The following is a 27685-nucleotide window of genomic DNA, read 5'->3' on the forward strand; positions in this document are numbered from 1 at the left end:
ATCTGATGTCTTTTCTTGTAGTTACGATTCCCTGGCTTCGGCTCGGAGCATTGTAACTATAGAATCGATTGAGTGCGCACTTAATAGCTTTGCTCCTTTCGAATTTCCTGGGGCAGATGGGATTTATCCTATTTTACTTCAGAAAGGATTTGATCATTTCAAACATGTTTGAAAAAAAAATACTCGTTTGCAGATTTGCTACAGGGTATATTCCTAAATCCTGGCGGGATATTGCTGTGAAGTTTATTCCGAAGTGGGTCGTGCGTCGTATGAAGAGGCAAAGAGTTTCAGACCTATCAGTTTGACCTCTTTTCTCCTGAAATGCTTAGAACGCATTGTGGATCATCACATCCGTGATGTTCATCTGGCCAACGTGCCTCTTCATGTGAACCAACATGCCTACCAATCTGGTAAGTCCACTGTGACTCTTTTACACAGGGTTGTTTACGATATCGAGAAAGCATTCGCTCAAAAGCAATCTTGTTTGGGTGTTTTCTTAGATATCGATGGTGCCTTTGACAATGTGCCTTTCGATGCCATATTTGAAGCCGCACGAGTCATGGTATATCTCCAATGATTTCCAATTGGATTCATCAAATGCTTAAAAACCGATATTTCTACGCGACATTGCGTCTAGCAGGGATTGGGAAATTGAGTGTTTGTGGATGCCCCCATTGGGAAGTCTTATTACCGCTTTTGTGGAATCTCGTAGCAGATACGCTATTGAGGCAACTCAATAATAGCGGTTTTCCTACTTATGCTTTTGCCGACGACTACCTAGCACTGTTAGTTGGTATGTGTATCACCACCCCTTTCGACCTGATGCAAAGCACCCTTCAGGTAGTTGAGGGTTGGTGTCGCCAATATGGCCCTTCGGTTAATCCGAGTAAAACATCTATTGTTCTTTTTACGGAAAGGCGAAACCGTAATGGCGTTTGACCTTTGCGTCTCTTTGATTCTGAAATCGATGTGACTGAACAGGCAAAGTACGTTGGAGCCATTCTTCATTCCAAGCTTTCCTGGACAGCTCATATTGAGTTCAGAATCAAGAAAGCTTGTATGGCCTTCGGGCAATACCGGCGAACTTTTGGTACAACTTGGGGTCTTAAACCCAAGTATATCAAATGGATCTACACAACTGTGGTTCGGCCAATATTGGCCTATGGATGTCTTGTGTGATGGCAAAAGGGTGAAATGAGAACGATCCAATCAAAGTTAGGCCATCTCCAAAGGTTGTGCTCAATGGCGAAATCTGGAGAGTTCTCTTCAACTCCCACGGCAGCGCTCGAAGTTCTCTTTGACGTTGCCCCACTACACATCCATCTCAAACAAGAAGCACTTTCTTGCACTAACCGTCTACGGGTACTCGGTCTACTAGAGGAAACTCCTGTGAACATACACCTCGTTGTTTCCACTTTTGGTGAATTGGGACAAAATTGTCCTTGCTCCAAGTGATCTTACAATTGCTTGTAATTTTCCATATAGGACATTTTCCACGAAATTCCCTTCCCGGGAAGAGTGGACATCTGGATATCTGGAAAGAAGTATTTCAGACTGCATCGTATCTTACACTGATGGCTCCCCTCTCGAAGGTCAAGCAGGTGCTGGTGTTTATTCTCGTGAGCTAAGTCTGTATCAGTCTTGCTCACTTGGTAGACGCTACACCGTTTTTCAGGCCGAAATCCTTGCTGTTATGTGTGGAGTGCTATCAGCACTTCAGCAGCACGTAATGGGCAAAGTAATATACTTCTGTTCAGATAGCCAGGCTGCAATTTGAGAAAATAACCTTCAATTATTTCTACTAAGGACCTGTTCCAATTGGCGAATTAAAATTATTTTTTACTTAAATTTGACTATTCGACACTTAAACTTGACAGTTTTCCTAAGAAAATAATTATCGGACTGTCAAGTTTAAGTGAAAATTAATTTTTATTCTCCAATTGAACAGACCCTAAGTAATCTACCAATCCTTCATTTAATTTTCCCTTATATTCCATGGCAAAGTCTCCAAGATTTTTTAAGCACATAGTGCGCCAGAAATTCATTGGGCTTTTGTTCTGATTTTTCCCAGGGCTTTGTACTAAAATTTTCAAAGGGGTGATATACAAATTATGTCACACAAAAATCGACCTTTTTTAAACCCCCTCCCCCTGTCTCACACTTTTTGTATGTGACCTCAATATTTTTTTTGTAAGGGTCGTCACGTTGTGCAACCCCTCCTCCCCCCTAAGGATGTGACGTAATTTGTGTACGACCCCAAAGAGTTCTGCTGAAAACAATTTTGAAAAGAATTTGATGAAATTGTCAATATTATTAACTGACGTTTCAACGTTTATTTTTCAATCTCATTCGAAATTTTTACACATATCTATTCAAAACGTGTTTTCTGAAGCTGAATCCAATATAAGAAATAGTTCTTCGAACGATTCCTTTAATGTCACATTAAAAGAAATGTTGGCAAGATTCGTTTGAAAAAGATACCGAAAATTTATTAAAACTACAATAGATTATATCCTCTTCAGAAATAACTTTACCCGTGAAATGATACGGAAACTTTTCAGACAACTGCTAGAAATATCATCATCGAGTCGTGTAAATAAACTCTCCTGCTAATTGATAACCCAGTTTAGAAGTGGAATAAATTATTCTAATCGAGAGAGAATCGCAAACGGCCTCCATCTAACGGAAATAGCCATCGACCGTTTGGGGTGGGAAAGTTGATCCAATGAAATTTTGATGAGAGGCGTGAGAATCGTGTTAAAAAGGGGGTTTTGGATGTATTTATTTGCCCGGCGTGAAAAGCACTTCCAATTTCGGAACAGAACAGCCCAGGGAGTTGTATAATTAAAATCGAATGAAGGCTTTCGATGGGATTGGGTTCTAATAACACAATCAGGCAATTTGGATGCATAAAATTTATTGGAATAATGGATGTTAGTTGTAAATTATAATCTGGAATTGGGAATGGTACTAACTGAATTGCTTTCCTTCTCATTACAGGCTGCCTCTCCGCGGTGGGAACCACAGATATCAGTGTTGTGCGAAGCCGGTCAGACATATCACCCGCAGTACCTCTCAGAGGAGGGTAGATGGTCGACGGACTTGAGCATCAAAGTGCCCGGTTCGACGTGTTTGCGGGATAAGATGGATCTACTAGACTACTGTAAAAAGGTAAGTCAGTCTACAGTTCTTCAAACAGCCATACAAAACCGAGCTTGCTGGGGTACTTCCATCTCGTACGGTTCCTCAAACGTGTCGTCATCATTGCTGTCCACCAGATTGAGCTCGCTGTTTGGTAGGCTAAACTCCCAATCTTCCGAAACGAGTTCATTCAAAATGTCAAACTTGAAGCGCACTTCTTTCGTATGAAATATTAATTCATCCATAGACATTATACGATTACCATTCAATAAAAGCGTGGGAATGAAGTCAAGCTCTGCCAGTGCAATTTCGGTTACATGTTCAATTAGATTTTCCGCGAACGAGCAAAATTTCAATCGTTTGAGCGTGGATACTGTCGCGGGGAGGTCGATGAATCGGTTCCGTGCCATATTCAAATGGGTTAGCCTGGAAAGTTCTCCGAAAGACTCCGGCAGTGAATCGATTCCATTATCCTCTAACGAAAGCCACCGCAAGCGCTTCAGCTCACCGAATGACTCCGGTAAAGCCTTCAGTTGATTAGATCGGGCCCCGAACGTTCTGAGCTTCCGCAACCTTCCGAGGGCCTCGGGCAACAGCTCCAACAGCATATCATTACACCAGAGAGTAATTAGATTTTTCAATTTGTCGATGGATTCGGGTAGGCGGTCTATCGGATTGCCTCCAATGTTTAGAAACTCGACAAACTTCAGCTCGCACAGCTCCTCCGGGAATTCGTTTAATTCGTTATCGTTCAACGCTAGGTAGCGAAGAAATTTCAACGATTGAAGGCCAGTGATTGAGGCCGACGAGAGGAAATTGCCATCCAGGGACAGTTTCGAGAGAAAGGTACACGAGTCCAGTGCTGGCGGGACGGTCTTTATCTTGGATCGGGAGAGATTTAATTTTCTGCCATTTTCTTCGATACACTTCTGGACCGAGTAGCACACGCACTGGGAGCGAATTTTGTCCTCTAGTAAGGAAAGGAATTTTGATGCCATTGTTGGGGGTGAATTATTGATGAAGATGATTGTTTTTATTTTGATGATGTTAAATTAATAGAAATGACTACTTTGTTGAAAATATTTTTCCAAGAATTCGACTCGAATCGAAAGCAAACAATGCGTACAAACTAATGCTCCCGAACTTCTTTCTATTTTTTCTTGCTCCAAAGGTCTCTTCAAGAAATCCTCAGAAATACTTTCTGTAAATCTTTTTGTAGTTTTATTTGAAAATTTTCCAGAAGTTCTTTCTTATCTGGCAATCTTTCAGGAGTTTCTGGAGAAATCCATTGATCAAATTCCTGGATCCAAGACTGGTACTCATGAATCCTGTACTCCTGTAGGAATCTCTAAAGAAGTTTTGGAAAAATTTCCTGGAGGAATCACTAGAAAATATCGATAAAGGATTCTGGAGGAATCCACAGAAGGCTTCCATTCCAGAGTGGAATCCCCAGATGAATTGACGGAGGCTGTTCGGGCTCGTTTGAAAGTTGATCGTCAATATTAACTTCTTTTCCCGACCAGCCTAGATAGCTGTGTAGTGTCGGTAGCGATTGTCTCAATTGGCTAAGAATAACACTACGGACCGCATGATCCAGTGGTAAGAGTCCACTAAACAGGTGACCCCTAATTCATGGTGTTATGCGGCTTTAAGCTAACCGTGCCAAGGAATGAATGGTTCAGAAGGCCAGCTCCAAAGGCACGTTACCCTTCATTTGGGACATTTGTGCCAACTTTTTGTATAGCTTCGAATCTCTAGCGTCTGCCTCGAGGATTGTAGGTATAGAATCGATTTAGTGGGCACTGCAAAGCTCTGCTTACTTCAAATCTGGGTGGGTTGGAGTGAATTCCCGAATAATTCCTGAAAGAATTACAACCGGAATTCCAGAACAAATTCCCGAAGAAATCTAAAAAGTAGTTCAGAGAAAAAATCTTAAATGAAACCTCAGGCAGAATGCTTGAAAGAATACTGGAAAAAATCTTATAAGACATCCCTGGCGGAACCCCTGACAAAAAAGGAAAAGTACTCTCGGAACATTCTAGGCGAAATACCCATAAAATCGCTGGAACTGTCGCTAAAAGAATCTCTGGTGAAGCCCCTTGCGGATTCGACGGAGGATTTCCTGGAGGAATTATTGGATGAATCTCTGGAGGAATCCCTGGAAGAGTAGTCTAAAGAAGAATTACTGATACAATTCTAGGATGAATCCTAAGTGGAATGCCTGGAGGAATACCAAAAAAAATTCCTGAAACAATCTCTGAAAAATAAAATCTGGTTGAATTCATGCAGGAATCCCAGGAGCACCTCCTGGAAGAATCCTGGTAGCAATCGTGGAAGGAATCTCTCGAGGAATCCCTCGAGGAATTTTGGGAGAAATCCTTGAAGGAGTCCCTGGAAGAAATTCTGCAGGAATCACTGAAGAAAACATGAGAGTACCCGTGGAAGAATCTTAGGAGGAAACCCGAGAAAAATCAAAACATAATAAAACAATCCCTGACGAAATCCCTGAAGGGATTCCGGCAGGATTCCCGGGAAAACAATCTTGGAGGAATCCTGAAAAAAAAACCCTGTAGCAATCCCAATTAAATCTTGGGAAGAGTCTTGTGCGTAATCCATAGAAACGTTCCAAAGAAAGTCATGGTAGACACCCCTGGAGGAATTCCTGTAAAAAATCCTGTGGGAACTCCAGCAGGAATTCCTGGATAAATCTCTTGAGAAATCCTGGAAGTAATCCCTGGATGCAAAACCTGATAAAACCCCACAAGAAACTTTGGTAGGGCTTCCTGTAGAAGTCCGACGAGGAAACCGTAAAAAATATGCCTGGAGTAATCTTTAGATTTTTTTCTAATTTCTGGACCGTTTTCCTAGAGGAACTACTGGAGAAACCCGTGAAAGAATCCATGATAGGATCTCGTGATGAATTTCTGAAAGGAATCCCGTCAACGTTTGTTATTACTTCAAACGCATATTCCAATATGTGTTAGGCTGAAATATTAATTCAAATTGGCCTTACTTCTTTGGAATGTCAGTTCCTGATTCCTGAATGGGGCAAGGAGCAATACGAATTCGAAGAAACTTTAAAACCAGTGACCTTTGTCCTACTGCCGAAATGTACTACATACTTGTCCTTCTTGTAGTGCAGTAGCTGAGCAATCATTTCTGAAAAGTGATATCATGCTCTTTAGCCTTTTGTGGCATTTTATCTACATTGAAGGACAAGTTTGTTTTACTTTATACAAACATGGCCGCCATACAGTGGTATAGATTTGAAAATACCTGGCAAAAATGGCAAAATCATAGTAGTCTGCTAATGTTCGGGCAAAACGCTGTCGGTGCAGAGCCCTACCATCATCAACCACTACAACTCATATGTGCTCCTTTTTGTATCACACAATCTATCTATACCACAACGTAGGCTAAATTAGACGTATCTCTATACAGTGATTTGTTTCAATAGAAAATAAATATGTAAACCGGAATGTTTCTACTCTTTGCCGTACGGAATCGAGCCACCTCCCTACCACTTGCTCGATCAGCTAATTTTAGCCTAAATGAGTGCCTTAGAACATGAGTATGCTATCAATTTCATACTTACAATCGTCGGGTAATTTGCGCAATACTTATCCCTTTGAGATCACCTCCTATCCCTATCTACGCGTGGCAACGGTCGGACTGCGAGCTGCGATCATCATAGGAGATTTAAACGCTCAGGTAGGCCAGGAAGAGGAATTCAGACCGACGATTGGTAAGTTCAGCGCGCACCAGCAAACGAACGAATATGGCCTACGACTCATTGAGTTCGCCGCCTCCAAAAATATGGCCATTCGTAGCACCTCTTTCCAGGCTGTGTTATCGTTACACCTGGAGATCACCACAGCAGACGGAATCTCAAATCGACCACGTTCTGATTGACGGACGGCACTTCTCCGACATTATCGACGTCAGGACCTATCGTGGCGCCAACATCGACTCCGACCACTATCTGGTGATGGTAAAACTGCGCCCAAAACTCTCCGTGATCAACAATGTACGGTACCGGCGACCGCCACGGTACAACCTAGAGCGACTGAAACAACCAGATGTCACCTCAGCATACGCGCAGAATCTCGAGGCCGCGTTGCCAGACGAGGGCGAGCTCGATGAGGCCCCTTAAGAGGACTACTGGAGTACAGTGAAAGCAGCCTTCAACGACACAGCCGAGAGCACCTTCGGGTACGTGGAACGGAATCGACGGAACGAATGGTTCGAGAAGAGTGCAGAACGGTTCTGGAGGAGAAGAACGCAGCGAGGGCGGTAATGCTGCAGCAAGGGACTCGACAAAACGTGGAACATTACAAACAGAAGCGGAAACAGCAGACCCGCCTCTTTCGGGAGAAAAAGCGCCGCCTGGAAGAAGCGAAGTGTGAAGAAATGGAACTGCTGTGCCGTTCCCAAGAAACACGGAAGTTCTACCAGAAGCTCAACGCATCCCGCAACGGCTTCGTGCCGCGAGCCGAAATATGCAGGGATAAAGACGGAGGTCTCTTGACGGACGGACGTGAGGTGATCGAAAGGTGGAAGCAGCACTTCGATCAGCACCTGAACGGCGTGGAAAACGTAGGCACGGGAGCCCACGGCAACGGAGGAAACGACGACGCCAGTGCAGCGGAGGACGGTAATGAACCAACTCCCACGCTGAGGGAAGTTTAGGATGCCATTCACCAGCTCAAAACCAACAAAGAAGCTGGTAAGGATGGTATCGCAGCTGAACTCATCAAGATGAGCCCAGAAAAGTTGGCCACTTGTCTGCATCGGTTGATAGTCAGGATCTGGGAAACCGAACAGCTACCGGAGGAGTGGAAGGAAGCGGTTATCTGCCCCGTTCACAAGAAAGGCGACCATTTGAAATGTGAGAACTTCAGGGCGATCACTATTTTGAATGCTGCCTACAAAGTGAAAGAAAACGGCTTTCCTGGGAAGCTGACTAGACTGATTAAAGCAACGATGGACGGTGTGCAAAACTGCGTAAGGGGGCATCCATAAAGTACGTCACGCTTAGAGGGGGAGGGGGGTTCTAAAAAATGTGACAAGCAATGTGTTAAGTATAAGAAAAACCCGTACGAAAGGGGGAGGGGGGTTGAAAATTATTAGCGTGAAATTTTTAGCGTGACGTACTAAATGGATGCCCCCTAAGGGTTTCGGGTGAACTATTCAGTTCATTCGAATCTCGCCGGGGACTGCGATAAGGTGGTGGACTTTCATGCCTACTCTTCAACATCGCTCTGGAAGGTGTGATGCGACGAGCCGGGCTCAACAGCCGGGGAACGATTTTCACAAAATTCGGTCAATTTGTATGCTTTGCGGACGACATGGACATTATTGCCAGAACATTTGGAACGGTGGCAGAGCTGTAAACCCGCCTGAAACGCGAAGCAGAAAAGGTCGGACAGGTGATGAATGCCTCAAAAACAAAGTACATGCTGGTAGGCGGAACCGAACACGACCGGATCCGTCTGGGTAGTAATGTTACGATAGACGGGGATACCTTCGAGGTGGTGGAGGAATTCGTCTACCTCGGATCCTTACTGACGGCTTACAACAACGTTAGTCGTGAAATTCGAAGGCGCATCATCAGCGAAAGTCGGGCCAACTGCGGGCTCCAGAAGAAACGACGGTCTAAAAAGATTCACCCTCGCACCAAATGCACCATGTACAAAACGCTAATAAGGCCGGTGTCCTCTACGGACACGAGACATGGGCCATACTCGAGAAGGACCTCCAAGAACTCGCAGTTTTCGAGCGTTGCGTGTTAAGGACGATCTTTGGCGGTGTGCAGGGAAATGGTGTGTGGCGGAGAAGGATGAACTACGAGCTCGCTGCACTTAACGGCGAACCCAGCATCCAGAAGGTGGCACAATCCGGAAGGATACGATGGGCAGGGCATGTTGCAAGAATGCCGGACAACAACCCTGTAAAGTGGGTTGAGCAGGTCCGTACATTAATGTGGGGTTTGTCCTACTTCACTCTACAGTGTTTTATTAGGTTGAAGATTTTCTCAGAGACAGCCTTGCTAAAATATGTTCGTGATAACGATGGTAGAAAAGCTTATCCGTACTACATCTGATTTCACAAATTATCATCGCATCTGAAGTGGGTAAAACATTCTATTATTATTCAACTCACATCACATCACCGTAAACTATTCATTGGGAGACGCCACCAATTTCTGTGGTGAAATCATTATATAAAAATAAAATAGCATGCAAAACTATACCGTTCGTTGTTTGTGCTGGTTGCCAACATAACTTTATCGTCGCCCTATTGGAAAATAGCAAAAGTCACCAGAGATTTAGTGTTATTTATCACGTAACAGATGAAACCGTACCGAGAAAACACTAAAAAGTCTGATGACGGCTTAATATAAATTGCAAGTCCGTGCATTCCGTACAGTTCACAACACTCCGTGAAAATAATGTCCCCCATCCTTTCGACGGAGTAGTAGTGGGGCGGGAGTTTCCCGTAGGGAAAGCACACATTCCATTTTTCCCAGAGCAGCCAGCCGCGAGCATGGTGGCGGTGGCACCGAGCTGTGGCACAAATGCCAAAGCAAAAAGATTTAGTAGGTAAATAGAGGGGGAAAGTCGTCGTCTCCGGTATGGCGCTCCACAATTCTTTTCGAACATCTTGAGAACAACTTGAAACTTGCTTGTCTCCTCAAGGGGTGGTCTCCCTATTGCGTCTTTCGTCTTTTCCAAATAAAAAAATCCAAGAGACAAGCTCGAAAGATGAATCCCGAGTGAGAGAATACCCCGGAGGCACTCCAGAGATTTCGTTCTAAGATACATACTTTTTTCATCATTTTCTTATCTCGGTCCGTCATGGCACCGCACCGCATCGTAGCGCCAGAGCGCCGCGGCACCTTTGTTTGATTTGATGATGAAATCAGTGTAGAAATGTAGATTTCGTTTTCCGCCATGAGTTCATCGGTGCTAAAGACGAACGAGCCGCCCGTGATGGAGCTTTTCTAGCACTAGTAGTTTGAGGTTGCATTCCTAATGAGTTTCTTTTGTGCACTCATGACGCGAACCTTTGTCTGGTTGGTATTCACACATTTTTGTTTTCTTGAGATTTCTTTAGCTTTGAAAGTGGCTTTATTCCCTAATATCATTGCTTAATAAGGATTGCAGCGTGATTGCTTAATAATGTCCACTTGACTAAGAGCTACAATGACAAATATTTATTTAGCCAAAGTTCGATAATCTTCAAGAAAAAAAAGTTGAAAATCCGAATACATTAGAATCTTCTTTTACGCCATGAACAAAAACTGGAGTTTCGGATTTGTTTTATAGAGTTTGAAGCCCTTTCGGGGGCGTTTCAACGTCCAGAGACTTCTCGAACTCCCCTGAGATCCCCTTGAAACGCTCTTGGTACCTCCTATGTTTTCCTGAAACGACTTTAAACATCCTGAAAACCGCCCCTCCTTAATTCTCCTCTTGAGTTCCACTGGTGCCCGTAATGCCCCTGAAACAACATGATACGCCGCTGAAACGCTCCTTCTGTCCTGAGCATCCATGGTGCAGATTTCCATCCTAGGCGATTGCCCGCTATCGTCTGTCGTCTTCCTCTATTTCTTTGCAGTGCTATAAGCCTCTGGACCTGCCTCTATTGGGATGTTCTGCTGCATTCCAATCTAATGCTTACTTGTAGATTTTATTACCGCCCCTGCATTGAGTGTAGTCGACATACCGCCACTTTCTCTCCTGAACCTCTAGCGCTACCGGCTTTTCATGCCATAGACGATGGAGCTCTACGTTGAAGGTCCAATTTTGAAAATACCATGCACGAATTATATACCACAGGCATCTTTTGATGAAGACCGGCAGCCGTTGAGTGCTCTCCACTGATACACACCAGGTTTCACTGGCGTACAGTAGCACAGATTTCGCGTTTGGAATGGAAATTTAGCTTTTGATGCGTCGACTAATCTGACTGTAACCGGGTTGGAACCCACGTTCTTCAGATTTGTGAAACAAAGCCTCATCTACTAGACTAACTGGATTCCCAGTTCTGTTTCTCCTGTATTCTATAATTTCACGTAGCTTGAATGAAAACAATAACGTTAAATTCGTTTTATTGTACGCTCATAACGGATATAACCAACTTCTTATGATTAGCAATTCAACACAACTGGAAGCTATTGCCAGAAATCGTCCAAATCCAAAGTACGAGTTCGGTCGAGTTGCGATTTTCCCCTTCGCAGAACATGAATGGCTTCCCTTTCGGAGCTAATCGATGAAGCAATAAAGCAACCAAATCCGAACGTCTCGTTCACCGAAACCACCACAGCCAGCCTGAAACCAAAACACAAATGCAAGAATGTCGGCTGCAGCCAAATTAAATTTTCTGTGAAGACAACATAAAACAATAAACGAACTGTGCTGTCGCTGCATAAACCATCAGGGCTGAACGTTCTCCGAATACACGTTCCTTGAATGAGCAAAGACTAATGGCGAAAGGAAGTTTGAACGACGAACGATGACAACGACATCCAACGGCCAACCATCGACCACCGCCGCCGCGTGGAGGGTTCCCGGTTCGGAACGGGGAGAAGTAGGTAACCACTGTTGGAACGATAAAATTTGCGGTGGAATCCTTTATGAATGTAATAATACAAACAGCATGGACGCAGTGGCTGGCACCACTGACTGTGAAGAGGCGCATTGGCGTAATAATTGTCCACGTGCCTTTAATGCGCTCGCTCTTCCGAACGACGACGATGCCGAAGGCGACGATGACTTGTTTTGCCGGACGATAAATAAATTCTTATGGAGGGAACCGAACGGCTGTGGCTATGATTCAACAAGATAACTGCCAAATTATAACCGAAGCACAAAACATGAATACCGTTATCGTGGGGGGCCTGAATTTATCATGGGTCCCGTTGGCAAATTAAACGGGGTAATAAAAGCATCGCTTATTGATAGAAACATTTATGCAGAAATATGCAATTCCACATTTATCTCATTGACTATTGTTAATTATTCGCAGCTCCACGGTTTCCTCTGGCTTTTAGGGTGAAGGAAATACGCTGTTAGTACACAGGGCTGCAAAACGATGAATCGATAAGGAGAGCGTCCAACATAGCTCTGGTCCTCAAAAGTTCCTACCCCATGCTTCCACTGGTTAAACGGTGACAAAGACCGCCAGCTAAGTATTATGTGCTTAGCTGGTAGTACAGCATAGGCACTATTGTTCTTCTGACTTCAGCTAGATTGAGGAGGTACGACCCGTGCGTTTATCAAGGAGGTGCGGCTCAAACAGCGTCTGTTCTGGCATCCACCGACAGCTGTACCTAAGCTGGCAGCCCTACCACGGTGGATAGGGGACGACAACGGCAACAACTTTTAGCGCAATACAACGGACAAGAATTGGAACTTGGAATGTAATAACCCTTGCCCAGCTGGCACAACTAGTCTATGAGGCATGCCGTATGAAGCTTGAGATCCTAGGACTGAGCGAAGTCCGTTGGCCGAACTTTGGAGAACACAGATTGACGTCGGGTCAAATTGTGCTATACTCTAGCCTACGAGGTGAACACGTTGCTCACCACCGTTGAGTTGGTTTCCTGCTCAGTGCTCACACCCACGCTGCGCTCATGAAATGGGAACCTATTAATGAGAGGATAATTGTAGCCATATTCAGAACACGGGTTGGAAACCTTACCATGATCCATATTACGCGCCAACCGATGCTGCCGAATTGCAAGACAAAGAGAATTTTTACACTCAACTGAATGCTGTCGTGGATGATATTCCAAAAGTTTATATCAAGATCCCCAACGCGATGGTTGGTTCCGACAACTCGAATTATGAGTACGTCATGGGACGCCTTGGTCTCGGAGAAATGAGCGAAAACGGAGAGCTGTTTGCAGAGTTTTGTGGCAACAGTAACATGGTGATCGGGGGATTGCTCTTTCCCCATCGACCAGTGCACAATGTTACATGGGTTTCTCGTGAATGCGTCACGGAAAATCAAATCGACCACATCTGCATCAGCCACAAATGGAGACGGAGCCTTCTTGATGTGCGGAACAAACGTAGCACCAACATTGTGTCCGATCATCATCTCCTAATCGGCGAGATCCGGCTGTGCATTGCGAGGATCCATTGACAGAAGGAGAAAATCGGGCGCCGGTTCAATCTACGCCGGCTAGAAGACGCTGCGGTGAAAAGGTCCTTCGTCAAGGAGCAGGAGAACCGTGCTGCGGATATTCCGGATGACGGAAGCGTAGAAGATCAATGGAGTTTCATCAAGATCGCTTCCATCGCCACCGGCGAGAATAATTTGGGTAAGCAACGCATCCGGAGAAAGCAGTGGATCACAGATGACACCTGGAGGAAGATAGACGGGCGAAAGAACGTCAAAGCCGCGATATAGCGAGCAAAAACATGAGGAGCAAAAGCAGTAGCCCGTCAGTGCTATTTGGCCTCCGAGAAGGAAGAGATGGTGGCGGGACAAAAGAGCGTGGGCGGACTCTCTAGCCGACGAAGGTGAAAAAGCCGCAAATACCGGCGACATTAGCCTCCTCTACGATGTCCCATGTCGCCTTAGCGGGACTAAGCTGAATGCTACGATGCCCATGGGAAGACACATCTGGACAGCTATAGACCGATCCGACTGATCAGCTGAAACGCTATTATTTTCGTTCATCACTCGTTGACACTCCTCCTCGAACCAACCATTACGTTGGCGTTGGCTGAGTGGTATATATCACCTCTTGCGCTGTTGTTGTCACTGCTTCATGGATAAATCCCCATAAAATGTTGACATCTCCAGATCTGTTGGTCTCTCCTATCCCCTCGTCTCGGTGTGTGTTTCGGATATTCTTACGTGCGAAGTAGGTACTGCTAATTACACGCAGAAAAATGGCGCTTGTTTAAAACAATAAAACGCATGGTTGATTTTCAAACTGAGAATTTACTTATTCCAAAGTTATTTTTAATTGTTTTCATTTAGAGTTTATCGATAAAAACAACCGATTATCATCATTTCATATAATGTCGAAAATTTCATTTGTTTCAACAAAATAAAAACCATAAACATGGTCCGAAAGCACTCACACATCTATAAAATGCTTACCCCAACATCGCCACAACGAAGAAGGTGCAGCAAATCCATCACGCCAACTTCCAAGTGCAGCTTTGGTCGTGATGGATAACGCGCAGGTACTCACGACAGCATCCACAAAAAGTTGATCGGTTTCGACTTTTTTGACTTTTTTTAGTCGTTCTCCTCCCCATCCGCTTACCGACAGTCTAAAAATAGATTTCCGAGCTACCGCAGCTGCTGCCGTCACCAACACAATAACATTCCGGGTTTGTTAGTGGCAAAAGTGCAGTCGTTTGAATCAATCTATTATTTCATGTTTAAAATACCAAATCTCTGTTTGTTTTAACAAACTGTCAAAAATTTCGACAAACGAAAATATTTGTATTATCAAAAAATAGGACAGTTCAGTTTAAACTAGAAATCAGTTTGTCGCTATAGTAAACTGAAAAATCGGTTGATTTGAACTAGAATTTAATTGTGTTTACAATTTATTTTTCTGCGTGTACCATTCCTCTAGTAGTAGCGACTGCCACAAGGCGCAGACCATTATCGTTGGTAACAGAATGAAGGCTTTCCGTTCCAATGATAGGTCGAAAGAAACATTCTCTGCCGATCTGCGCATTTGTATCTTCGATGACTAAATATTTTGACATCTCGTTTTGGGCACTCTTTGTACGCCTTACCAAGGTTTTCATAGAATTGTCAACGCATTAGAAACGACATGGGACTGATAAACTGATAAAGCCACGATAAACAAGTACGGCTTGGTTTGAAGCTTCGTTCGTCAGATATGGGCCTCTAAAGTTTGATGTTTCACCTTAACACACAACATTCAACATAGGCTTTCTGGGACTCCCTACGGCATTTATGGCGTTCTCGATGGTGGTCGAACGTGATAATCGCGCTGTAGCGGATTCCTATTCGCGTCTTTTGAGTCGCTCTCTCGGTCATTTTTTTTACTCACCTAGTAGCGTCCAGTCCACTGTAGATCGCCATTTTCTGAAGCCAAACTAGTTATCTGAGAACACTGAGTCTTCCGTCCTCTCGGTATAGATCATCAGCCTTTTTTTATAGAATGAGAAAATCTGCAACAGATACCCAAGAGGGGGGGGGCGACACTCTAATAGTAAGCGTTCCACCAGCTACTGCCTTCAGTTGTTCACTCTCTCCTGGAGGCTCGTGTCCTGGCTAGAACTTAGACTACCCGTTGAACTCAAGCTGGATGGGGAAGGGGGGCCAACTCAACTAGCTGTTGTTCGGCTTGCCATTTACTCTATAGTTCAAGTACGATTCGAGAAACCGTGGAAGTAACGAAGTCCCACTTGTCCGTCCCCATACACTTCCTTTCAACAATGTTGTCAGGCGTGATATCTCTTCCGCATACCTCCTGCATACTCGACCTTTGCTCCACGAAACGTGGACATTCAAAGAGCACATGCTCCGCGGTCTCGTTACAGTCTGCACACTCCGGACATGCGGGGGAGGCTGCGTGTCCGAATATGTGCAGATACCACCTACAGCACCCATGACCTGACAGAAATTGAGTCAAGTGAAAATTCATCTCGCCATGGGGCCTGCTCGTCCGTTTGGACACGCTCGGTATGAGCCTGTGTGTCCATCTACCCTTGCTGGAGGAATCTCATTCCCTTTGCAACTTCAGCATAGACGAGATTCTGGCGATACGCCTCGCGCCTCTTATGCCGCGTCGCTCGAAGCATTCTTCATCCTCTGTCACCACTAAAGCTATGGGCATCATGCTCGCTAGCTCACATACCGCGTCCTTTGAGACCGTGCGGTATGCGCTCACCCTCCTAAGGCACATCACCCTGTGGGTACTCTCAAGTCGCTTCACGTTTCGATTAACCACTAGCGCCTTCGATCATGCAGCGGCACCATACCGTAGTATGGAGACCGCTACTGCCGTGAGCAGCTTACGCTTACTCGAGACTATTGCCGAGCTATTTGACATTATCTTTGACAATGCCATTATCGCCATGCTTGCCCTTTGGCAGGAATATTCTACGTGGCTTCTGAATTTCAGCTTATCGTCGATCATGACCCCCAATTGCTTCAGTGAGCGCTTAGAGTTGAGTGTGCATCCACCTGTGGTGACCACTGCCTGCTGTTCTGACTTGCGGTTGTTTAGCACCACCACCTCCGTTTTGTGGTGCGCGAGTGCCAAATGTTTCAACCTCATCCAGTCCTCCACTATGCCAATTGCGTGAGTAGCTGTCAGTTCCACTGCCTCTATCGACTCGCCGTATACCACGAGGGTAATATCACCGGCAAAGCCGACCAGCTTTACGTCCGGTGGAAGTTTGAGCCTGAATACGCCTTCATACGCCGCGTTCCATAGTACCGGACCCAGGATGGACCCCTGCGGTATCCCTGCGGTGTTGTTGTAGCTCCTCTCGCCTTCCTCGGTGTCAAAGATTAGTACCCTATTCTGGAAGTAGCTCTCCAGTATCCGGCATAGGCTAACTGGGACTCCAAGGTGGTATATTGCGCACTCAATGGCAGCCCAGCTCACGCTGTTGAACGCATACTTAACGTCCAGCGTGCGAACCGCGCAATAGCGGATTCCTGTTCGCTTCTTTTGGAGCGCTATCTTGGCCGATTTGGTTACAGCCCTAATAGCGTCCACCGTCGATCGACCCTTCCGGAAGCCGAACTGGTTATCCGAGAGACAGAGTCATCGGGTTTCTCGGTATAGACCATCAGCCTCGACAGAATGATCCGTTCCAACAGTTTTCCGGCGGTGTCCAGCAGACAGATAGGTCTGTATGCCGACGGGTCGCCAAGTGGCTTCCTGGGTTTGGGCAGTAGAACCAATCTTTGCCTTTTTCACCTCTCCGGAAATTCGCCTCTGTCTAGGCACATCTGCATAGTCATTCTGAACATCGTGAAGTCAGAATTCCCCGATGACGGTCGATGACCTTCGGCTGTTGCCGTCTTCCTCCCTATTCCACTCTGTATCGAATCGCTAGATGGTCACTATGCGTGTATACATCGTCGACCCTCCAGTTCGAGCTACGGTTTAGACCCGGGCTCTAGAAGGTTACATCAATGATGGACTCTGCACCATTCCTACTGTAGGTTTTTTTGCCGCCTACGTTCGCGACATCCACGTTCAGTCTAGCCATAGCTTCGAGTTAGGCCCAACCCCTCGTGTGAGTCAAGCGGCTACCCCACCTTATTCGCCCAGGCGTTGAAGTCTCTACCGATGACCACGGGACTTAATCCCACTATTGCGCTTGTTAACGATTCCAGCATAGACGAGAACTGGTCTATCGTCCACCTGGGAGGGGCATAACAACTGCAGTAGTACACCCCGTTGATCTGCACTATTGCGAAGCCCTCGTGCGACGTCGAAATTAGTAGTGCGATGTCTGTACTTGACTCCGAGACTGATTGCCACAGCAACTGTTGTGCGGTTTCACAGTGGTTCTGGTTTAGTTGTGTAACCTGCATTATCGTTTGGAACTTCGACCTCCTCGCTTGCCTGGACATTTAGGCCCGCCTGTCGTGAGGCCCTTGTTCGCCGTGCAAATCAGGCATTTCGGTGCAGAGTTGCACTCCCTGGCGGTATGGCCTTCTGCTCCGCACTTCCTGCAGAGCTTACTCAGGTCTGGGCCTTTTCATGCCCAGGGCTTATGTCCTTGAACAAAGCACGCCACTGGCGGCTCGTATATGCTGAGCGGGCACACTGACCAAGCTACCTTGATCTTGCCGATTGCAATCGCCTTGTTCGCATCCCCTACGGGGAGTTTGAACGCGGTAATCTGCGTGCCAGCCGGACCCTTGCGCAGGCGGATCGATGCACTTGGTACATCTATCTCACACTGCTGTTTGAGTACGGTTGCGAGCTCCTCTGCGTCGGTAATCTCGTCCAGATTTTTACACTTGAGAGTTGAAGTCTCCGCCTTTAGGGCTCTTACCTGCACCTTTTCGCCAAGTACCTCTTGGGCTAGTGCTTTGTAGGAAGTACCTTTATTAGCTGCTTTATTCTTCAGTACTAGCATCATCTCTCCAGTCATGATGCGCCGGATGCTTTTTACATCCGCGCTCAACGATGGGAGACTATTCTCGCCTCGCATGGCCTTCAGCACCTCGGCGTATGTGTCTGCCTCGGTTTTGAAGATCAGCGCGTCACTTCTCGCTCGTTTTCGGGCTGGTTTCGTAGTTCTCATCTTCTTCTTTTTTTCTTACCGTAATCCAAGGGTTCTCCTTCCCTTGGTCCGGTTGGCTTCCGTTCCTTGCCCCTTGCGCTCTTCGCAACCGGCTTGGCAGCCTGGTTACCTACGCTGGTCTTCACCTTCTCTTTCTTCGGCTTTGCTCCCGACTCTGCCGGACGCTTCTTGGTCCGCGTCTCCTCAGCAGGTTCAGCAGGCTCAGCAAAAACCGTTTGGGTGGACCACTCTCCCTGCTCGCATCAGCAGCACTTCGCTCTTCCACCAGGAGGTCGTACTCCTTCTTGGCCAGAGCCAGTGATTTGCGGAGCTTCAGCAGGCCCTGTTTCAGGTCCTTGCTGATGGTTGTCCGCCCACGCGTGTAGCCGATCAGCTCGTCCAGCTGTTCAGCAACTACCAACATCTTTGGTAGCCCGCTCCTGTTGCGGTTCAGCGCCCGCGTGAGGTCCTCACCGGTCATCTGTGCTTCCTCCGTCGGCGCTGTACCGCTTCATGCACCACTTGCTCCACTTGAACTTCTTGCCGCTGGCTCGCTGGTGCCCCTCGGAGTAGCGATCTAGCCAAGCCTCCACGCGCGAACGGGTTCAACGCCGCTCCCTCAGTTACTCCACACTCGACCACGTTGTTACAGTTGTTGAATTTCGAAGTCATGTCTGTTGGGCCCCCCTTAGAGCCGCTATCCCTCACTGCAAATGAAGTAGTCGCCAAGGATCCAGGTTGTTATCTATGCAAGCAGGGAGGCCACCCGAGATAATACATGTTTCATACAAACGTCTATGTATTTTCATACACTTATATAACCGAAAATGCGCAAAAAAAGGCGGCCTATAAAACATCTTTGATGTTACTGAAGATGTTTTTCAATACATTCTTACAACATAAAATTATGTATTGAATATGTGCTCAGCAACATCATTATTGCTGACACGAAATTAATATTCATTAACCACGCACAGCAAATAAATATGGCATTTATTATAAATGGAGTATTCAGTGATGGCTCTAAATAATTTTCAGGGTTTACATATCGTTCGTAATTTACCATCTCGATGTTTGGGCACTATGACTTAATTTCATGTGCCGTTCAAAATTTATGGTGAAATAAGCACTTTTCCTCGTCATAAATTCATTCGCTTTCCATCGGATTGGAAATAAGAAGAGAAGTTTTCTGACATCTCTGTGGTTTGTAAGAAATTTTCTAACAAATATTCAGACATGCAACATGGTGGTTCTTGACAAAGTACCGTCAGAATGTTTTAGGATGTTATTTTCAATTATAATGTATTAATGATGTTCTTTTAGACTGTAGAATTTGTCTTCGTTATCAATAAGGAAATTATATTTTATTTTTTTTTTATTTTTTTTATCTTTATTTAAGAGGTTTTCAGCTTGAGAGCTGGTTCACCTCCTGGAAATTATATTATTTCATTACATATTAAAATTGTTCCAGATGGATAATTATTGGCAGAAACACCAGTAGATGAACAAACGGCTATACCTATATAAAAATGGTAGTGTGAACTTTTTAGCAGGCACTGAAATTGGTCTGGCCTGATAAACGGAAGAACTCAAAGTTCTAGAAATACGTTTCAATTACGACTGCTATACATCTCAATAACATATTTGTCGAATACCACTAGAATCGAATGAAATACATTGAAAAAAAACATCATAGCAACGTATTTTGAACATCTACTTCCCAATAGCATACGATGATGTCATTTTTGGTTTTATATGACCTGTTTTGAACATAGGTATGACAATAACAAAGTGGAGTGCGTTTCCTAGAACGAATACCCATTAATTGTTTTCGTATGTTTCACGGGATCAAAAATAGTGTAAAAACTGTGCTAATAAGTGAAATTTAGCCGCCACGTTAAGTACCCCCAGTGATTTTTAGGTGACAGGAGGCCTGCCATGCAAATAAATTTGAATGGTGTGCCCATGTTTCGAGTCATGGTGACTGTGGTTTGCTTGGTGGTCTGCGCCAAGTTTTTTAGAGACTATTAAACATACCGTTTTGATACCCCGTTTAGCATACTTGAAGCGAGATCAAACCGAAAAGCATAAAATTAAAGTTGCTATCGTAATTGGATTGCCTTGAATTTTTAAGTGAAAGAGATGTTTCTTAAGTAATGATCAAGTCAGTGAGAAGAGATAGCAAACTGATAATGTTGTACATTAACGTATTTAGTACGTAAAAACAACGTTTTAATAACATGCTCAAAGGTTATAACTATGTGCTACTGATGTTATACATATCATCTTTAATTGAAGGAAAACGATGACACAAATATCTTGTGTAACCAACGTTAAATTTGCGTTATTTTAACTTGTAGTGAGGATGATAACATTTTTCAGTAACTTCTTATTGCCAAACACAGTTAAAACATGATTTCAACATAATATGTGTACAAATACGATTATAGTACTTTACTACAACGTCTTTTTTTAAATTTATTCTCAAAGATGTTTTCTGTGTTATTTGGGTTATGAGGACTGAGCTCAGAGCCGGTTCAGCGCTAATCAGGAGTGTTCATCTGAACCTACATCCACCCAGTTAGTTGTCTAAGTTGGGCACAGATCAAGAACGTACTTTAAGGCCATGCCACGGTTTTATGGGGCGGAAGGCAGCGTCTACATTAGCCTATCCGCCGCGTTGAGTCAGAGCCACCCGACCTTACTAAGAGGATAGAATGCCGTCGCCATCAGCTCACTTGTGCATAGTTACCTTAGCGTGTACCATCTCATCTACCAATTACTAAGCATGACCAGTATACCATAATCAGGAACTTACTGGCATCGTTCCTGATGTGCCCGAGGCACTTCTAACTGGGCTGTGACACTTTGGAAGCGGTGCCATATCGCTTGAACAGAGTTGCTTCCGGATGTGTGGAATTTCTGAAGAGGACCAGCAGAGCCAACTGCTGGTTCCCCGTCACGCCTAGGCTTACTCCGCTTGAGCAGTTCGTATGTGCCGATGCTCGGTCACCTCCCGGTGCCAAAGGTGGTAAGTCCACACTGATGTGTGGATATGGTTTGCTTAGGAAAGAATCCTAGGCTCCCACCCTCGACAGAATAATCTGCTCTAAATATGAAAGTTAAATTGTTAAAACAAAACCAATGATTAGCAAATATTTAACTTATCATCAGTTTTACTCTCAAGAACCTGTGTAATGACTTCCCAAACAGGCTTCCTATTCCTGCAACTACATAAAATTGAACCTTGTCCTTTTTGTTACGACATTGTAACACAGAATGTCAATCCGGGCGAAAAAGGAAATGAAAAGCAGACTTCAGTTTCAATTTACTCTGTTTCCGGTGCTCAAAATGATGATTTTCAACTTTGCTGTTGCTGTTGCTGCCGCTAGACGGTTAACGAACACCTTAACTTATCAGGCTGATCCATAACTTTTGTTCGCCCGCTATACTGCAGGCACCAAACAATTTGTGTCGCTACGGTTCAGAGACATTTTCTTGACCACTCGGACAATGTTGGCTCGACAGCAATGCTTATTACGTATCACAACATGACAGGAATGATTTACCAGACACTCTTTCGTCGGAAAGATGTTTAATAGTAGCCTAGTTAACCCTATTTTGCCTTCATGGGAGTTTTCTAACCCTAGATTTGTTCCTATTATGTTATAACTATGAATGTACACGTAATTGGTAGTCACGGGCTCGATTATCAGCGACATCTGCTTGTCTAATCTTTCTGCCAGAAGTTCGGTTATTTTATCATGTTTATTAAATCTCCCGTCCAACTACAAAATGTCTAGAATGATTTAAACATTAATGCCTGTCTCACAGTTGACAACCCTTCCCTAGGTGTTGATAAAACCCACAGCATTTATGGATGAAAGCACAAACAAGCATACATGTACAATCGGTCAAATTTGGATTGGTATTTGCCGAACTAATATATCGCAGCGCAGCGTAGGTATCAACCTGCCCAGAGTCGTCCAGGTCATCCCGTGTGTGTCAATTCAGTTAGGTGGGTGAGATTCAGTGTGCCACGGACAGAGGCGAACAGTTTCAATTTTCGACCCTTGAGAGGGAAAGGAAATTAAAAACAGCTTACCTGTTGGATTGTAATTGAAATCGTTTAAGGGGGTGGTTGATGAATTTTAAATGAATATTGGACATGGACGTTCTCTTATTAAAGTTGCTTTATGAAGGTGAAAACTGTGGATTGAATTTTAATCTGAATTTGTATGTGTATGATGGTTTTGGCGAACCAAGATTGTGGTTATGTCATCCATTAGAACTGATTGGTTTTACCGGAAAAGGATTATTTTGTTCTATCGCAAAGGATGGCTACAGACCTGGAGGTAGTGAGAACATTTAGTTCAAAGAACTGAATGGATATCGGTGTGAAGAAGAACTCTTTCTTTTATTTGATTTTTTGAAATCTAAACCTATTTTATCAATGGCATGTATTGAATTTGGTTTAGTTTTGTTGAATAGGTTTGTGAAAAAGAAACTTATGGTTTCCGTTTCAGATGGCTTTGCTTATTGTGATAAATTGAGATGAACAACCAAGTGGACCATTCAGATGTTTTCATTAGATTCTGAGGGAATCAACCATGTGTGCATCTATATAAGATAGCAAATTTATTCTAACAAAATTCTTTTTGTCTCTCGCTTTATTTTCAGGTAAAGAAATCATACTTTGCTCAGACTTGTTTATTTTAATGCTCCGATTCCAGCCCGCACAGTAGAAACATTTACTGAGTGCGGCCAGGTAAGTAAACTGGGCAATGGTTCTGACAAACCAATAAACATCCTACCGGGCAGCAACCGTAGAGAACGAGCGTTCTCCTCCCAAGTTAGCTTTTCCTTTTATGCAAACGAAGGGAAACCCCACCAGAATGGAGAAGGAACATGACGACGACGACGACGATGACTACGAAGTTGATCTGAACTGAAAGATTATGTTTACAAACGTGTCTAGCGTAGTGATCATCCGCTCAGATAAGCAAATATAGACGCCCTTTGAAATGACAACGTTTGACTATTAAATACAACAGCCCTCATTAAAGCTGCTGGAATCGGACGGCGGCGGTACATCAAAACTGTACCAAAGCCCAAGTAAACACGCCACCAACTTGAGAACTGTCGTCGGCTTGGAACTGCTAAATGGTCACTTGGTGGTTTGCTATCTAAAATAGTGGTGAACAATTCTGAAACGATGGGGAAGGTGTTAGGAATACATTGAATTTTCAACTTTCAGGAAATAGTGGACAATAATCACATAGTGAAAAACTTTGAAGATCGGTATTTAGAAAGTGTTTATTGCTTGCATTCATTGCACAAAAAAGAAGTACTGCAAAGGTATACTTAAGCCGGGGCCCGTGGCGCAGTGGTCACACGTTCGCTTCATTAGCGGATGATCATAGGTTCGATCCTAGCACAGGCACTTCGTCAGGCGTTTTTCTCCCCGAGAGTGGCTGGCACTTCGTCCTCTTCTGAGTTCTCATAGCTCTAATGGAAGCGGATAATTGGATATCGGCGAAACGGCAACACATAGTAGACTCTCATCAATTGGTTGTAATTATTTGTATTTGTATTATGGAATACTAGTTGGGTTAGTGACAGTGAGCACAAGCACAAGTGACAGCAGCACAAGGGGCGTGCGCATTGTTTTTTTTTTTTTTCAAATCGTGTTTAAGTTGGAAGTAAAAAGTAATTTTTTTTCAATTTGTTTTACATTTAGAGCAAAACTGATACGTTTTGCAAGATACATATATGGCCAATGCGAGAAATAGTTATTTTCACCCATTTTTAGTCGATGAAGTGAAAATATAGATGTTTATGAAACCACCAGGACCAAAGTGCAAGCATAAAACGCTTTCAATGACCGACAAAATAAAAATTGCCGATGTTTTGCATTTGTTACGAAGTAATTGTACATATTGCTGACTGCACCCCAAATTGGACTGACACAATAGCGTGCACACACCTTCAAAGTGTGATTGCAGTGCAGGGTCACGTCGGATCGAGTTGAGGTCTTCGGTGCCCTTATTCCTTATAAATGAAGGAATAAGTGCACCGAAGACGTCGAGACGATCCGAGGCAAATGTGCCAAAAAAAAGTGTGATAGTCCAATTTGGGATGTAGTCTGCAATATTGTTTTTTTAAGAAATATGAAATAGAAATTCTTTTCGATTATCAGTAAAGTTTAAGAAACCAAAATCTCATTAGCTCGCCCCTCATAATTACACATTGGTTGTCATTTTCAGTTTGACAATGAATTATGACATCCATGCACTTTTTAGTTGGCTGACAGCTCAACTAACGGAGCCCCAACTAAAAAGCCACCCAACTATTAAACCCCCAACCATCGGGTCATGACTGTAATTGAATAATTGTATAAGATTGATTTTGTTGATGTTTTGAAATGTCTTGGATCTCATCTTACGTTGAATTTATTAAACACTACTTCCAATGATTACCACCATTATACTTATCATCGCAGCTCAATTCAACAACTTTACAAACTAAGCAACGGTTTCTGGCGACGACGTCAACTGGCATATGTTCATATTAGTAACACATGATTTATTCAGCGGAAAGCGGTCTACACACAAGCAACCACTGACTGCAGCAAGTTTCATAATAAGCTCATAAGGCGAATTTTTACACATAAACCTAGCCACATGTATATGTATTAATGCTTCGTACCCTAGCTGACAAGCCGGGCCCAAACATCCATGTTGATATAATACCATTAATAAATAACACTAACAGCAGCCGCAGCCAGACTCCCCTCGGAACGCTACTATAAATCATGTCGCAAGTAGAGTTTCCCACCATTTTGGGTCCTGCTGCTGATGCTGAACCCGAGCCGAGCCATTGTTTCACATTACCGGGGATACCTTTCGACTGGGGTGCAGGTGCTGCAGTAACTGTCCTCAAGGCTTACATACAGACATGAGATTCTGGATTGCGATATTGAGGTAGGTTCTTGTTCCATAATGCGGTATCGGAGGGAAAGAAGAAAAGCTTATTACACAAGTTTACAAAATAAAACGAAAGTCGTGAACTTCTGTCAACGACCAAAATTTTTGAAGCACAATTCAGTGCTGATTTCGAAACCGACCTTCAAAAAATTTAAAGTAGAACAGTTTTTGAGATTTAGCACAATATCGAGTTTTGCAACTTTTCAAAATATGTAATTTACTAAAATTCAAATATATTGCGTTTTGTTCAACCAATTTTAAATCTTTTTCCATAAATTAAAAGCTGAATACAATACCATTCGGTCATCTGAATACAGGTTTTGCGTCAGATTGATGAAATTCAAGATATTGGCGAGTTTTAGGGACGATCTTCTTAAATTTTAGCAAAATTCCCTAATTTTTTTGAAGAAATGTATTTTTTTCAATAAGAAAAAACCAACTTAAAAATTCTTTCTCGACGTTTATTTCACATATCATATGTAGGCGAGTTACAGTAAAAAATTCAGCTCAATTGGAGCATTGATTACGGAGAATGAGGTGTGTGAAGTGAGCGACGTTGCTTAAAAATAGAACAAAAATCGATTTCAAATCATCAACCTTGTATGGAAAGTCGAAAAATTTTCCGCTCTACTGTATTTTTTTTCCTTCTCGTTTTCGAACTCAGGGCATGATTCTACACCAAAAATGATCATCAGCTTACCGAGTTCAAAAATGCTGTAAACTAGTGTTATCTGTCGAATGCCTAAGGAGGATTAGTGAACATTCGATAACGTGCTACCGTGATGGCTACGATCTGGGTGATTTCCCGCTATCGTCTTGACATGCTGGCAGGTTAGTTATTAGTTGATCGATCACGCAAGAGGTTTATTTAACTGGGCATAAGAACCTGTTTAAAAAAAGAACTTGTAGTCAACAACTTAACATGAGAGAACTCACCTCCTCTCCTCTTCTTGGCGTAACGTCCTCACTGGGACAAAGCCTGCTTCTCAGCTTAGTGTTCTACGAGCACTTCCACAGTTATTAACTGAGAGCTTCCTCTGCCAATGACCATTTTGCATGTGTATATCGTGTGGCAGGCACGAAGATACTCTATGCCCAAGGAAGTCAAGGAAATTTCCTTTACGAAAAGATCCTGGACCGACCGGGAATCGAACCCGTCACCCTCAGCATGGTCATGCTGAATACCCGTGCATTTACCGCCTCGGCTATATGGGCCCACCATGAGAGAACTCACCAAATCATATATTCCCTTCAATTGCTCTATAGTTGGCCAAAAGAGTATTGAGAATAATCATGAGGAATTTCCATGGGAATTTCTCTTGGGATTAATCCTTCCCTTTTTCTGCCGAAGTTACTTCCTGAAATATTTGGAATACTAGTTCTGTAGGATTTCTTTCGAGGTTTTTCCCGACATGTCAACAGGAACACTCCTGGAATAACCTCTGAAGTTTATCCCGGTATTTATTTTACAGAATTCCCCGAACTTCTTCAGAAGATCTTTTCTAAATTCTTCCATTACCTCCTCTCAGGACTTCTCCATTTTTTGATTTCTTCAATATTTCCTCCCCGAATAATTTCCAGACTGTTTGTCTGGGATTCCGGGATTTCCCGGAATTTCTAGCGAAGTTCTTACCGGAAATTCCCCCTAAAAGATTTCTTTGAAAGTTCACAAGGGGATTTACCATGTACTTTAACTCCTAGATTTACTTCCGTAAGTGTAGAATTAGCTATAAGTTAAAATACACGATAATAAAAACAAAAAAACTTCTGTAAATCTTTGTTAGGAATAAGAAGAATACTGTTGGTGTATCCCCTGAAAATGCAGATAGGAATTACGGTAGGACATCCTGAGATATGTTTCGGAAAGAATCTAAATGGAATACCACGCGCGATTCCGAAAAAAAACCCTAGGGAAACTGCCGAAGAAAATATTCATGAAATTCCAGAGTAAGTCAGGTAGATATCCCGTTAGCAACTCTTGGAAGAATACCAGGATAAACATCGGAAAGGAAAACTCAGAGACAAAAGAAACGGGTAAAGCTTTGGTAAAACACTGGACGGAGTCCTCGAAAATATTTGAAAGATACTTCATCAGGAACTCATTAATCAATTACCGAGAGAAACTCCTGGAGAAAGTGTGGAAAGAATTCCATGAAAATCCCTAGGATAAATATTGTTAGGGACTCTAGAGAAAATTTCATTAAAACCTCTACGATAAATCCCGGGCAAATTTCCAGAAGAAATCGCGAGAGAAACTCCCTCAAGAGAAGTTGCAGTAAAACCTGATCATATCACCCGAGG

The 27685-nt window shown here is 43.7% G+C and overlaps 2 protein-coding genes across 6 annotated transcripts in view; one reads left to right on the forward strand and one right to left on the reverse strand.

Moving 5' to 3' along the window:
* LOC109398837 (amyloid-beta-like protein) overlaps nucleotides 1–27685 on the forward strand; it is a 236042-nt gene that overhangs the window by 67962 nt on the left and 140395 nt on the right. For all 5 annotated transcript variants that reach the window (XM_062856846.1, XM_062856848.1, XM_062856845.1 and 2 more), the window contains one exon: nucleotides 3001–3171. In XM_062856846.1, the coding sequence (XP_062712830.1) occupies nucleotides 3001–3171 (171 nt within the window). The remainder of the gene's footprint in view (nucleotides 1–3000; nucleotides 3172–27685) is intronic.
* On the reverse strand, nucleotides 3179–4952 carry LOC115261386 (erbin). Its single transcript, XM_029862968.2, has one exon. It carries the CDS (start codon nucleotides 4137–4139, stop codon nucleotides 3192–3194), a length of 948 nt encoding a protein of 315 aa, XP_029718828.2. The 5' UTR covers nucleotides 4140–4952; the 3' UTR covers nucleotides 3179–3191.

The sequence above is a fragment of the Aedes albopictus genome, chromosome 3 (assembly GCF_035046485.1).
Source record: "Aedes albopictus strain Foshan chromosome 3, AalbF5, whole genome shotgun sequence".
In the NCBI taxonomy this organism is placed as follows: domain Eukaryota; kingdom Metazoa; phylum Arthropoda; class Insecta; order Diptera; family Culicidae; genus Aedes; species Aedes albopictus.